This window comes from Harpegnathos saltator, unplaced genomic scaffold (genome assembly GCF_003227715.2).
Source record: "Harpegnathos saltator strain DR-91 unplaced genomic scaffold, Hsal_v8.6 scaffold283, whole genome shotgun sequence".
NCBI classification, from domain to species: Eukaryota; Metazoa; Arthropoda; class Insecta; order Hymenoptera; family Formicidae; genus Harpegnathos; species Harpegnathos saltator.
This window is the reverse complement of record NW_020230076.1, coordinates 40527-51879: the sequence shown is the minus strand read 5'-3', so window position 1 is coordinate 51879 and position 11353 is coordinate 40527. Positions and strand designations below refer to the sequence as shown.

The 11353-nt window shown below is 42.5% G+C and overlaps 2 protein-coding genes across 3 annotated transcripts; one reads left to right on the top strand and one right to left on the bottom strand.

The window, feature by feature from the left end:
- The first annotated feature begins 413 nt into the window (after nt 1-413).
- On the top strand, nt 414-7876 carry LOC105190504 (CREB-binding protein). 2 transcript variants are annotated; one of them, XM_025299543.1, is made up of 5 exons: nt 414-908; nt 2325-2721; nt 3095-3508; nt 3733-4249; nt 4641-7876. In XM_025299543.1, the coding sequence occupies exons 3-5, from the start codon at nt 3207-3209 to the stop codon at nt 5001-5003; spliced, it is 1182 nt and encodes a 393-aa protein (XP_025155328.1). In that variant the 5' UTR covers nt 414-908; nt 2325-2721; nt 3095-3206; the 3' UTR covers nt 5004-7876. The 2 variants fall into 2 exon arrangements, with proteins under 2 accessions (XP_025155328.1, XP_011151574.1); XM_011153272.3 differs by having other exon boundaries at nt 3733-4275.
- noi (splicing factor 3a subunit 3 noi) lies at nt 7211-9765 on the bottom strand. Its single transcript, XM_011153271.3, has 2 exons — nt 9553-9765; nt 7211-9449 (listed from the first exon to the last, which is right to left on the bottom strand). The coding sequence occupies exons 1-2, from the start codon at nt 9763-9765 to the stop codon at nt 8160-8162; spliced, it is 1503 nt and encodes a 500-aa protein (XP_011151573.1). The 3' UTR covers nt 7211-8159.
- Between the last annotated feature and the right edge of the window lie 1588 nt (nt 9766-11353).

Genomic DNA, 11353 nt, shown 5'->3' with positions numbered 1-11353 from the left:
GGAGACGTTGCGTCGCATCGAGGAGACCCAGGGTGGTGGGTGAAGATGTTTTGGGGTCATGCGAGGTCATCTTGAATTTTTCGAAACGATTCGAACGCTTTCTCCTTAAGAGCTCCCTCAGTTATGAATTGCGATAAGTTGCGATATCATCGAAATCAGTATCGCCCAGAGCGTAGATTGTGCAATCGAGAATTCACACCATTCCACGTGCACGTGTGCGTCACGACATCACCGAATAAAAGGAAGCACAAAATATAAATCGCTCGTGTATAAAAAACAAAAAAAAAGAGGAACCATAAAAGATGCTTCTCTATTTTTCTTGGCGAAATCGCCGTGTAGGAGCGGCGGCGGCGACTCTGAGGTTAAACGGTTGGGTCTATATTTACTATCCGATAGCGCTGATAAGGTATAAGAAAGGGGATGTGAATCGGCCGTTAGCTCGTGGCGAAAGGCGTCCGAGTCGCGTGGGGCGGGTGCGTCGAAACTCCGAGACTCGAGAAGAACCCCTATCGATCGATAGCGACGCCTGTGCAGTGAGCGAGCCCGAACCACGATCGACGACCGTAAAGAGAGCCCGGGGGAAACAATCGCATCATCGTCTTTTCGACGTGGCCTGCGCTCGGTTGTGTGCACGACGACGACGACGACGACGACGACGACGACGACGACGGGGTGTCAGTGACGCTGTCGTTATTCCTTGCTCCGTGTGCTCCCGTCGAGTGTGACTTTGTGATTCGTAGCTCTCTCGTCATTTTGCGCGACGAACGCAGTTCCTCTTCTCGACGACGACGACGCTACGAAGAAGTGCACAGCCCCGCTTCGGATGTAGCCGTTCGCGAATAGCGGTAGCGCCAACGCGGAAACACGATGTCATGTAGCTGAAGGGATGCGACAGTAGGTACAGAAAGGTGAATATTCGTGATTATTAAGAACACGATCATCTCTCCCGGCCTGACTCGTCGTCGCAGCGCAGCCTCCATCGGCGGATTCGTGAGAACTCGCTCGTACAACTCATTCCGCGCGGAGAGGAAGCGAAATTCCCTCTCGACACAATCTAGCATAAATTGACTGGAGGCCTGTGTTTTCCACAGTCAGCTTTAATTAGCGCAGCTCGCGGCGCACTGTGTTAAGATCGCGCATAATAATTAATAATGTTTATGGTTGCACGGAGTCGCTACGGGAGAGAGACCGCTAAAGAGACATATCGAATAATGTAGCCACCGTTATCTCTGTCAGAGAGCGGCGATAAATTTGTAGGAAAATTAATTAATCGTCGCTGTGGCAATTAATTTTCATGCGGAAATGAGGATATCGCTGTTCCGCCACGACGGGAGCGACGAACACGAGCGAGAGAAAAATCGACGTTTCTCTTCGTTTTCTAAAATTTTTTGCATAACTAAAATGTCCCGTTACACGCGCAATTTGAAGGAATTGTTCCGTAACGTGAGAAATGATGAAGAATGAGCTATTGTGAAATATCACGTATGTACGAGAGAGGGGATATGTGTGTGTGACGTATGGACCTGTGTGTGGCGCGGTGCACACATAAATACGAGTACAGCGTGGTGTTTACATCTCACGTCGTAAAAATATAATCTCAGAATATTTTTAAAACGAATGAATCAGCAAAAGTTGTTGCACTCGCGTGAACCTGATGGGGAAATTTTATAGCGTATATTTTAACTATTGACGCTTATAAATATCACCTCTCGTTCTCATTCATCGCGAAAGTAAGCACGCTGTCGACAAGCTGTCAAATTGCGCGGAAATACCGCGAGGAAATATTTTCAACTCGAAAAATAGTTATTTTAATGCTATTTTAATGAAACTTTTTATAAAAACGCGAAGCACATCAGGGTATAAAAATACATCTCGCGACACGTGCGACGGCTGACTGAATTTCCTTTCTCGACGCGTTTGTCGTGAAAATTAACGTCAAACTAGACGAGGGAAAGTGATGAAAATGACGAAACAGATTTCGCGACGTGGCTTATTTGATCCGAGTCGAGTGACACTCGGAGCAAGAAAGTCGATATACTTATGTACTGGACAGGCGGATCGAAATGTCAATCTTGAGAAAACGTTCTTGAACCTTGACTAGCGGTGGACGCGCATACGTACGTTGGTCGTTATATAGTCAAGTATACCGACGGGACGGTCTAGCATTAGTCGCAATGTGGTAGTCCGCTGTATTAGTCAACTCCGAGCTAAAGACTAGTTTCCTTCACCTGGCTTATAATCGCTTAACATGATATAGACTGGAGCAGAATGTTAATCCAGGTCTGCTTATGCAATCGGTCGCCAATGATGCTCGTTTCTTGCAGGTTTAATTCGAATGTAAAAACAACGATCGTTCTGGATAGCGAGGAAAATCTTCAGCGACAATTCGAAGACTGCAGACGTATAAGCGACGGACATGAGCGCTCGGATCGTTTGTTTAGGATTGTAAAGGCCGCGTCGTGGAATCAAGTGTGGATGATAATTACCGGGAAGGAGATAAGTGGCAGCGAGCGACGAACGACGTTGCCACTTGATCGCTAGATCCTCCGTCAGCCGTGTCTCCCGATCCCGTGTGAGTCGCGCAGTGGGAACTCTTTTTTCGACCTGACGCATCATCGTCAATAATATACAACGATAATGTAGCAGTGCTAAATCTCGTGAAAACCGCCCACGGAGAGCAGGAAGATCGTCGGGTGCTCAGATGTAATCGACAAGCAACACGTAAGGATTAAGTCGTAATGAAAAGCGAATGAATATGGAGAACTTGGCAGTAATTTACGTAACGAGCAGCCGGTCAGACATCATAAAGACTTCAACGTCTTGGATGAATGCTTGTTGAGTCGTACGAATTATACGATAAAAAATTGGCATAATTTTACATTTTGCGTTTGTACTTTTGCGTTTGTACACGATTTCATCGTAGTGTCGACGCGACTGCGACGGTAACAGGATAGAAAGAGAGAGAGAGAGAGAGAGAGAGAGCAGCTTGAAATATTAATAATTTAAGAGAAACTTCCACCTGAGAATTAATTTCTTTTTAACCCGGTCACACCATGTATTCTTGCCTTTAAACCGCCTCATGTGCTACATATAGTCGTGACGTTGGCAACGGGGAACGAGTTCAGATGTCCAACGTAACGTAGACACTCGTCGCTGCACCAATTTCTGGAGGAAATTGGAACGGTCGAAACCAGCGAGTGTGGAAAATGTCCGAGAGCGAGACGAAGCCGGCTTCGCCGATACCCACCGTCACGTGCGCACAATGCTGCGCCAGCGGCGGTCTAGCAACCTCGCAGTGTCCAACCCTTCAGGTCACCTCACGGATGCTGCGCTCACCGAGTCACGAGAGCGTCACCACCGACCTGTCGCTCTTCAGCGTGTCGTCGATCGCGAGCGAACTGCGTGGCACGAATAGACTGGTGACTTTCAAGTCCTACAGCGACGTGCAGCTCGCCGGACGAGGACCCTCCCCGAAGCCCGACTCTTCTCGGCAAATTCAGGGTAACAGGTTCGTATTCGATATTCCAAAATGTCATTTATCCAATTGCAGTATATTAGCGTTTCATGAGAAGTCGTCACTTTTTACCGTCTTGCTCGCTCAGAGCTGTTCGAATAAAACTTCAAATCGCGTCAGCGATCGCATCTCGGATCAATCCGCTCATCTTTTTCTTTTCATCAAGACGTCTTGACTTAACTCGAGATTTTTTCCAACATTAAATAATATTTCATCAGGCCAGCGGATATTCCTGAGATTTTATGGTTCGAAGAGGAGAACGAGCTGATCCGCAGCTGCGGCGTCCTGTCGTCGGCATTGGGATTGCGTAAGAGCTTCAGCACGAGCGACGTGTCGCAACTTCCTAGCCCGGATGCATCCGGACCGGGGGGTGGTCTTCGAACAGCAGTGTCCGCTCTGGCTCTCGATACCGCCCAACGCAACACTCTGCTGTTGGAGCACGCAAGACTTGATCACACTTCAAGATCTTGCAGCACCTGGGTCGCGGTGGGCGAACCCGTGGCCAGCACGTCTCAGCTTCCCAGTCCGCACGGTGGAGCCGCGCAGGAACAGCAACAGCCACAGCCGCAGCAGCAGCAGCAACATCAGCAGCTGCTGCTGCAACAACAACCACAACAATCGTCCTCTTCGAGCCCTCAATCGATGCCGCAACAACCGCCACCGCAACCCCCAGCACCGCCACCACCACCTGTGCCATTCACCGGAGCGGACCTTGTCCGGTCTGTCAACAAGAAGGTGCGACAGAATTATATACGACGAAGGTCAGTAGCTGTATAGTCAGCCAATCAATGATTGTGTCATCTCGACTGAAATATCCGTCAACAGCGGTTAATTATGACGTTATCTTCCTCGTATTGCTATATTTCTATATTAATAAAGAAAAAAGTGCATCAAGGCTTGCATTATGCAAAATGAAAAATTCTTCAGGGTCTCTTTATTCTATGTATAAAATATTATATAAGATAAAAAAAAATAGTAATTAAAATTAAATGAAATGTTATTTTAAATTACACACACACACACACACACACACACGCGCGCGCGCGCGTATTCTCTCTCTCTTTCTCTTGAAATTTCAACTCAGGATAAATACAAGACAGCAATTCACTCGTACGTTTCGTACCAGGTTGCTGACCACGTATCGCGCTTTAGAGCGCCTCTCGCAGAGCGAATTCAACCTGGACCAGCTGGAGGCGGCGGCCACCGCGGCGCAGACCTCGCACGGAGCTACTCTGCTTGTTCCTGGAGCGGCCGCAGGAGTGCACAGTGCTTCTTTGATCGGACGCAAAGAGCGGAATCACGCGCTGACTGTCCGGGACGTCGAAAGGGAACGTGGGAATCAGTTGTCCAAATACGAGAGGAACATGATGATCTTCAACTGGCTTCACACTCTCGACGACAGCGCGGTCGTAGACAGCGTCGAATAAAGGACAAGGAGAAACAACGTTTTCTCCCGACTCCGACAATGTGCGCGACCTATTGTGCCTAAGTCTCTCCCTTTCTCTGCGCAATACCACTTTAACGAGGACGTTTCATCGATATATACGGTCTCTACTACCGATACTACTCTGTTCACATCTTGGACGATACCGCTAAGGTTCAAGGCTTCTGGTCCTGACTATATTCGATCGTGGCATATAAAGCTACAAATTATACAGATCCTTGTCTCGCGCTGTGCACCGAGATAAACAAGCCACCTCGCGCGCTATCATCATCCGCACTTGACGGAGCAGGCTTTAATCTAATGTTGCATCTCACAAGATACGAGGTGCGATTCGTTCGTACATGCGAAAAGAGTGGAAGATCTCCCGCGCGGTCGTTTTAACATCTGACCTACATATTTATAGAGTTCGCGCTTCCACCGCAGCGTTCCTCGATGATAGATTCTCCGGCCAATTACGCACCGCCGAGAGAACGTCGAGAGACTCTTCTAATGCCATCATCCCAGCTTTTGGTAAAACTTTAGAATAGACCTTTTCCGAATTTTGATATTTATTTGCTACTCTCATGGTCAAAATCTTTGTTATAACTCCGACAGTGATAATCAATCGGGGGAGCCCGAAAAAGATTACCCACTTATTTTTTGAACAATTTTTTTGGTAAATATTCAGAAGTATACTATTATATCAAAAATCATGTTTTCTTGTTCAATAATTTACATAACTAGCTGTAAAAAACCATGTACACAAAGTTTACATATATGTTAAGGGAGGGGGAAGGAGGATTAAGATCTTTATAGGAAAAAAACATGAAAATTTTATTCCATATATTTAAAATTTTAAATATCGATTTTATACGATTAAATACTGTTCGCAGTTGTTACTCGAATCTTTCGCCTTACTAAACAGATGAGCCTACGATATATTAAAAATGGTTACTGAAAAGATTAGCAAAACCCTTACGCAAGGTAGGACGTATCATAAATTACAAGCAAAATAAAACAGAGCATTATTCACAATCATGCTCTGCTTTAGTCAAAAGCACAAATTTATATTATAAAGTCTAAATTATAGCGGAGAATAGATTATGTCTTTGGTTTATTAAAGTTCATTGAGTTTTTTATACTTTTACTCGAAGGAAAAAAAGCACCAAGTTTAAATTTGATGCCTTTTTTCCTTCAGAGTTTTATAAGATCCGAAAAAACTTGAAAAAAATAGGTCGGTAACATTTTTTCCGGGCTCTCCCCACTGATTATCATTGTCGTAGTCACAACAAAGATTTTGATCCAGCAAGTAGCAAAAATATATCAAAATTCGGAAAAGGCCTTATTCTAAAGTTTTACCCAGCCTTTGATCGCGCTGAAAAACCAGGAGCCGTAGGCTAAAGTAACTCTCACGAGATATCCGTCCCTTCTCGTTCAGCGATATCGCAGCTGGTGTCGCCTTGTAATGAGCGTCCAAAACGTCTCGTGTCCAAAACGAAAGCCCGTTTTGTCGACTACGCACGTGGCCGGAGATAGACGTGTACGCTTCGAGATACAGATCTTTAGAAGCAAACCGAAGAGGATCCAAGGACTCGCGCGAGCCAGGATCATTCCCGACGCGATGATACATCTGCATGTGTATTATACTTCTTGAGCGCTAGCGACGACTTGATTCATAGGGACCTTTTCTTTCATATTAACAATCGAATTGGCTAGGCTGAGAAAAGGATGTTTGGAAATGTTTCTGCGCGCGGTGCCGCTGCGTTATGATCTTTTCGTGGAGAATTTCGTATAAGTAGAACTCTCTCTCTCTCTCTCTCTCTCTCTCTCTCTACCCCTCCTCCCACCTTACTCTTTCTTCCTCTCTCTTCTAGAGTTCAATATTCGTAAGTTTGGTTGCCAAGAGGTTTCGGATAGTGTAAATCTAGGCGCTAATGTTAATTCTTAATAACTGAACAGACTCAGTATGTAGCACTATAAGGAAGCTCATACTGAAAAAGGAGGGCGACATATAAGCTAAAAGAGCATATATATCTTACGCATTAAGTACTCGGACACATATCGATGAAGAATCTTTATTCGATATCGAAACGGAGATTGACGGGTCGAGAGATAGGGAGTGTTGTTGTTTTCTACACCAACCAAATTTTAATAATAATTGTAGACCAAAAGTGCGAGTGACGACGAAGCGAGAGAGGAAAATGGCCGGAAATGTTTTTATTTTTATATTCTTGTATTTTTTTCTTCGTAACATGCAAACGTTGTAACTGTTGTATCTATTCGCAATGCAGACGAGTCAACCGTCTCTTTATATTGTTCGCACACGGTACTTTTCCGTTCATTTGTAACTACTTAATGTGCTTGCATTTTATGCACGCACTTTCTGTCTACAATTAGCGTTAACAATACATAAGTCTTGTGGAAAAATCAGTGATGCGAGACATTTAAAGAGCTCTACTTGTGAAATATAAATAGAACAATGATATGTGTGTTGATGCGCGAATCAACATTCCATATGGAAAAAAAAAAAAAAGATAAAACTAGTCATCGGAAATTTCGTTTATTCTGGACGATATATATAGGAAATTTTATGATGTCGGAATAAAACGTTGTTTGGAATGCATACGTAAAGATATTTAATTCCGCGATGTATGTTCCTTAAAAGAAGCCTTAATTGTCCAATATAAACAGCAAATCCAGAGAATTACTTTTTTATATTTTCTGCATGAGGATTATTGGCGACAGATGTGGACATCGATATTATACGCGCCGCAACCACCTGAGATACCCGATTGTCATTGAGATATAAAATGAATGTGTGATCACAATTAATGCGCTTTCATGTATATTGACTGTTCCTTCCAAATGTAATATTCGCCGACATGGTGATACATTGACTATCTGATAGATTACCAAACAAATAAAAGGTTTATTAAATATTCCATATTCACATGCGACCTAGTCTCTATAATCATTCATTAATGTATAATCTGAAGTGAATGCAACAAATGAGAGAAGAACACGTACAGTAGCGAGAAAGCGGCAGTAATTGCGGGACTCTCTTGTTATCAAATCGATTACGCATTGATTCGATGAGACATCTCGTCAATGATTAAACTCTTTATTAGGATTACAAAAGAGAATGGGAAATGATTACAAAAAGCGTGCAGCTGATAACTGAAAATCGTGATTGTTGCAACGCCGAAAATACTTTTGCGCATTTTACAGTAGACCTTGCCTCTTAAGATCTTCGTACGTTTTGCGGTTGACTACATTGCCCAGCGAATCCTCAAATTCTTCTTCCTGCTCCGGCTGCCAACGCTCGGCCTGTTTCTGAGCCTTGAGCTTATCCCACAGAGCAAGAGCATCTTCGATCTGAGTGACATTGGCGAAATGCGCGGTGTTCGGGATGCCGAGACAACGCATGCCATGCGCGTGTCTCCATTCCGCGAAGTGTCTCTGAAATGCCTTCGGACCTTTGTACGTGAAATTACCGCAGATCTCGCAGTTGTAACTAATGTTCAAACCGTGCAGCTTGTACAGCCAATAGGGTATTGGCTTGCCATCCCACCCCAAGGGTAGATTCTTCGGATTGTATGGCACCTCATTGTCGTCTTCCTCTTCCGACTCGCTCGCGCTCGCCTCCGCGTCGGAATCTCCTCTCTCGCCTTCGGTTCTTGCTTGCTTCCTCTGCACGTTTTCTTTCGTGGCTACTCGTTGACCAGACACTAATTCCGCGAGTCTGTACACGTGGGACTCGAGGCGCGCGATCTCCTTTTGCTTCTCGGAATCTCTGCCTTTGGCTGACTTCCCCTTTCGATTCTTAGCCAACAGATTGGGGTCCAAGGAAGCTTCGCCCTTCGTGCTGAAGAGTCTTTGAGCACGTTCCTCGAGCGTACCTCCGCACTTAAGACCCAACGCCATCAGAGCGGACTTCAATCTGTCCAAACCAAGGGATGCTAGTTCTTCCCAAGATGAAAACGCAGACAGCTCCAAGTGTGCTCCTACGTGAGTCAGAGCGCTTCCAGCTTCCTTCGGCCAGCCGGGAAATGTGTTTTTCTCCCAATGATTCTGAAAATCCTTATTGGCTTCTTCGATCTCTGTGCTTACATCCAACAGAGGTCTTACTCTGCTTAGATAATCTGTCAAATATCCTAGCAGAGACTCAACGTATCTTTGATATTCTGCATTCTTTCTTTCTCTGGGAATATCAAATAGATGATCGAATGTTGACAGATAAGTTATGTAGTCAATCTTTTCTATCCCCTTAAGATTAATATATTTCTGGTAACATTCATGAAGATCAAGATATTTTCCATAACCTTCCTCATCTGTAAATTCAACAAGATTGGACAACTCTTCTGTTGGATTCTCTCTCATCTTAGCCAATTCTTCAAATTCGACAGACATAGGAACACTGATTTCATTAGGATGTCGTCGATAGAATTCTTTTATAGACTTCAAACGTGAGTAAAATTCTGAGAATTCATTTGGACCAGAGAGGGCTTGTACCTAAAAATCGTATATACATATATCTATATCACATATATTTTCATAATCTCTATGATAAAGTTTACATTATAAACATTTGTCTTAAAACAATATATTAAAATACCTCTTCCTTTCTCTGTCCATCTTTATCTTCATACAAATCTTGCAAGTGAGTTGTACTGTCTGTATATTGATCGAGTAGCATTTTTAGCCTATGCTCCGAATTGATATTTTCACGATGTCCCGCTTTTTTATGCAACATCTCCTTTACCATTGCATCCATCAATCGCTCCCTCTCTTCATGATATCGTCGTTGCTGCTCCAAAATTGTCTCCATTTCTAACTTGTAACGTAAACTGACTCAAAATATTTCTATTTTGATTTTATAGGTTAGAGCGAACCAAAGCGAACTGTGTACGATCAGAGAGAAGCCTGAGAGCGGGCATGGCTGCATTTACAGCGTTATCGAAAAGTTGGCTGATTCGGAGCGCCAACTGGGTCAATTTTTCATAGACATGAACTACTAAGCCAATGTCCACGATTTGTTGGTACTATTCCGTGCTATGTCCATAATTATTTGGTTCTGTTCTGTGCTATGTTCACGAGCGAGCTAGATTAGTTAGATAAAAACGGAGAATCGGTCTTTGTTTCACCACTAGCGAATAGACAATCACGACGATAAACTGAAGCGAGCCAGCAGCGATAAGACAGACGTCGGCGTCCCCCCTTTCATTCCCTGATTTTCTTTTCACGTTGCTTTATATTCATAATTCAGGAAGAAAATTATTTCGAGAGTTCGGACGATTTCTAGCAATGACGCGACAAAAATAACGTACGGCCACATTAATTTGTCATGATTTATATATTACTTATAATTACATAACCGCATATATGCAAATTATAGATAATTATTGCGCGTATATTTTAATATTGTACAATGGTATATAATAACAACAACTTCATTTTTTGCAGTAATATTTTTAAGATCTTCGTTGAGGTCGTGAATTTATTTTTTTCTTCATCAATCAGTTTTTTGCAAAAAGTAAGATTTTTTAAATAAAATATAAAATGTTTCTCTTTTCTTCTCTCCGAAGAGTTAATTAAAAATGTGTATTCCACAGAGTCAACTAAAAATGTATACTCAGGAGAGTCAATGTACTCCGTGAAAGTGTACTTCGAAAAGTCAATTTAATAACGTATTCCGAAGAGTCAACTTGAAAGCGTACTCTGAAAAATCAAATTGATATTGTAATCCGAAAAGTCAGTTTATAATAGAATATTTATTTCGATGATTCAGCTAAAGAAAAAATATTTATTATTATATCGAGAGAATAATATTGAATTTATTATTTATACTTATCTTACTTACGCTTATCTTCTTTGAACGAAAAATTTAATTTGTTGACTGATTCAGATTCAGATTTGTTAAAATATCTCTTATGCACAACTCTTGAACAGGTAGGTAGTAAAATAATTTTCTTTCTTTACGAATTTTATAAACCTTTCACGAACATAAAAATTGAAAGATTCTCAGAGAACAAATAACTTTTCTTGAACATTTAAACCAAAGGAAAATCTTTTCCCATTAATAAAGAATGAATAATTAATATCTCACACAAGAGGAATCTTTATCCTTGAAGTCACCGGGCGATTTTGCTTTTAGAAAAGTATAATATTGATGTAATAGTAACAAATGCTATCCAAAAACGGTGCAAATCTTAAATGTTTTTGAGAAATGCAATTTGAAGTTAGTATTTTCTGTTAATGTCGTTATAGCAGGAGAATTACCAATTTGCTTCAGTAGCGCAGTGGATCAGGCTTTGTGATATGAACGTAGAGGTTGTTCAAGTGTGTTATTTTTACTATCACAGGGAGAACTATGTAGAATGTATAATAATACGCAGACAAATTCTTTACATAATCAT

Bases quoted from the DNA above. Each gene is read 5' to 3' on its own strand.
- noi (XM_011153271.3), bottom strand. From the start codon at position 9,765: ATGGAGACAATTTTGGAGCAGCAACGACGATATCATGAAGAGAGGGAG. The intron at 9,450-9,552 runs GTATTTTAATAT...TACGATTTTTAG, and splicing joins ATGGACAGAGAAAGGAAGAG to GTACAAGCCCTCTCTGGTCC.
- LOC105190504 (XM_025299543.1), top strand. From the start codon at position 3,207: ATGTCCGAGAGCGAGACGAAGCCGGCTTCGCCGATACCCACCGTCACG. The intron at 3,509-3,732 runs GTTCGTATTCGA...ATATTTCATCAG, and splicing joins CGGCAAATTCAGGGTAACAG to GCCAGCGGATATTCCTGAGA. The intron at 4,250-4,640 runs GTGCGACAGAAT...GTTTCGTACCAG, and splicing joins TCCGGTCTGTCAACAAGAAG to GTTGCTGACCACGTATCGCG.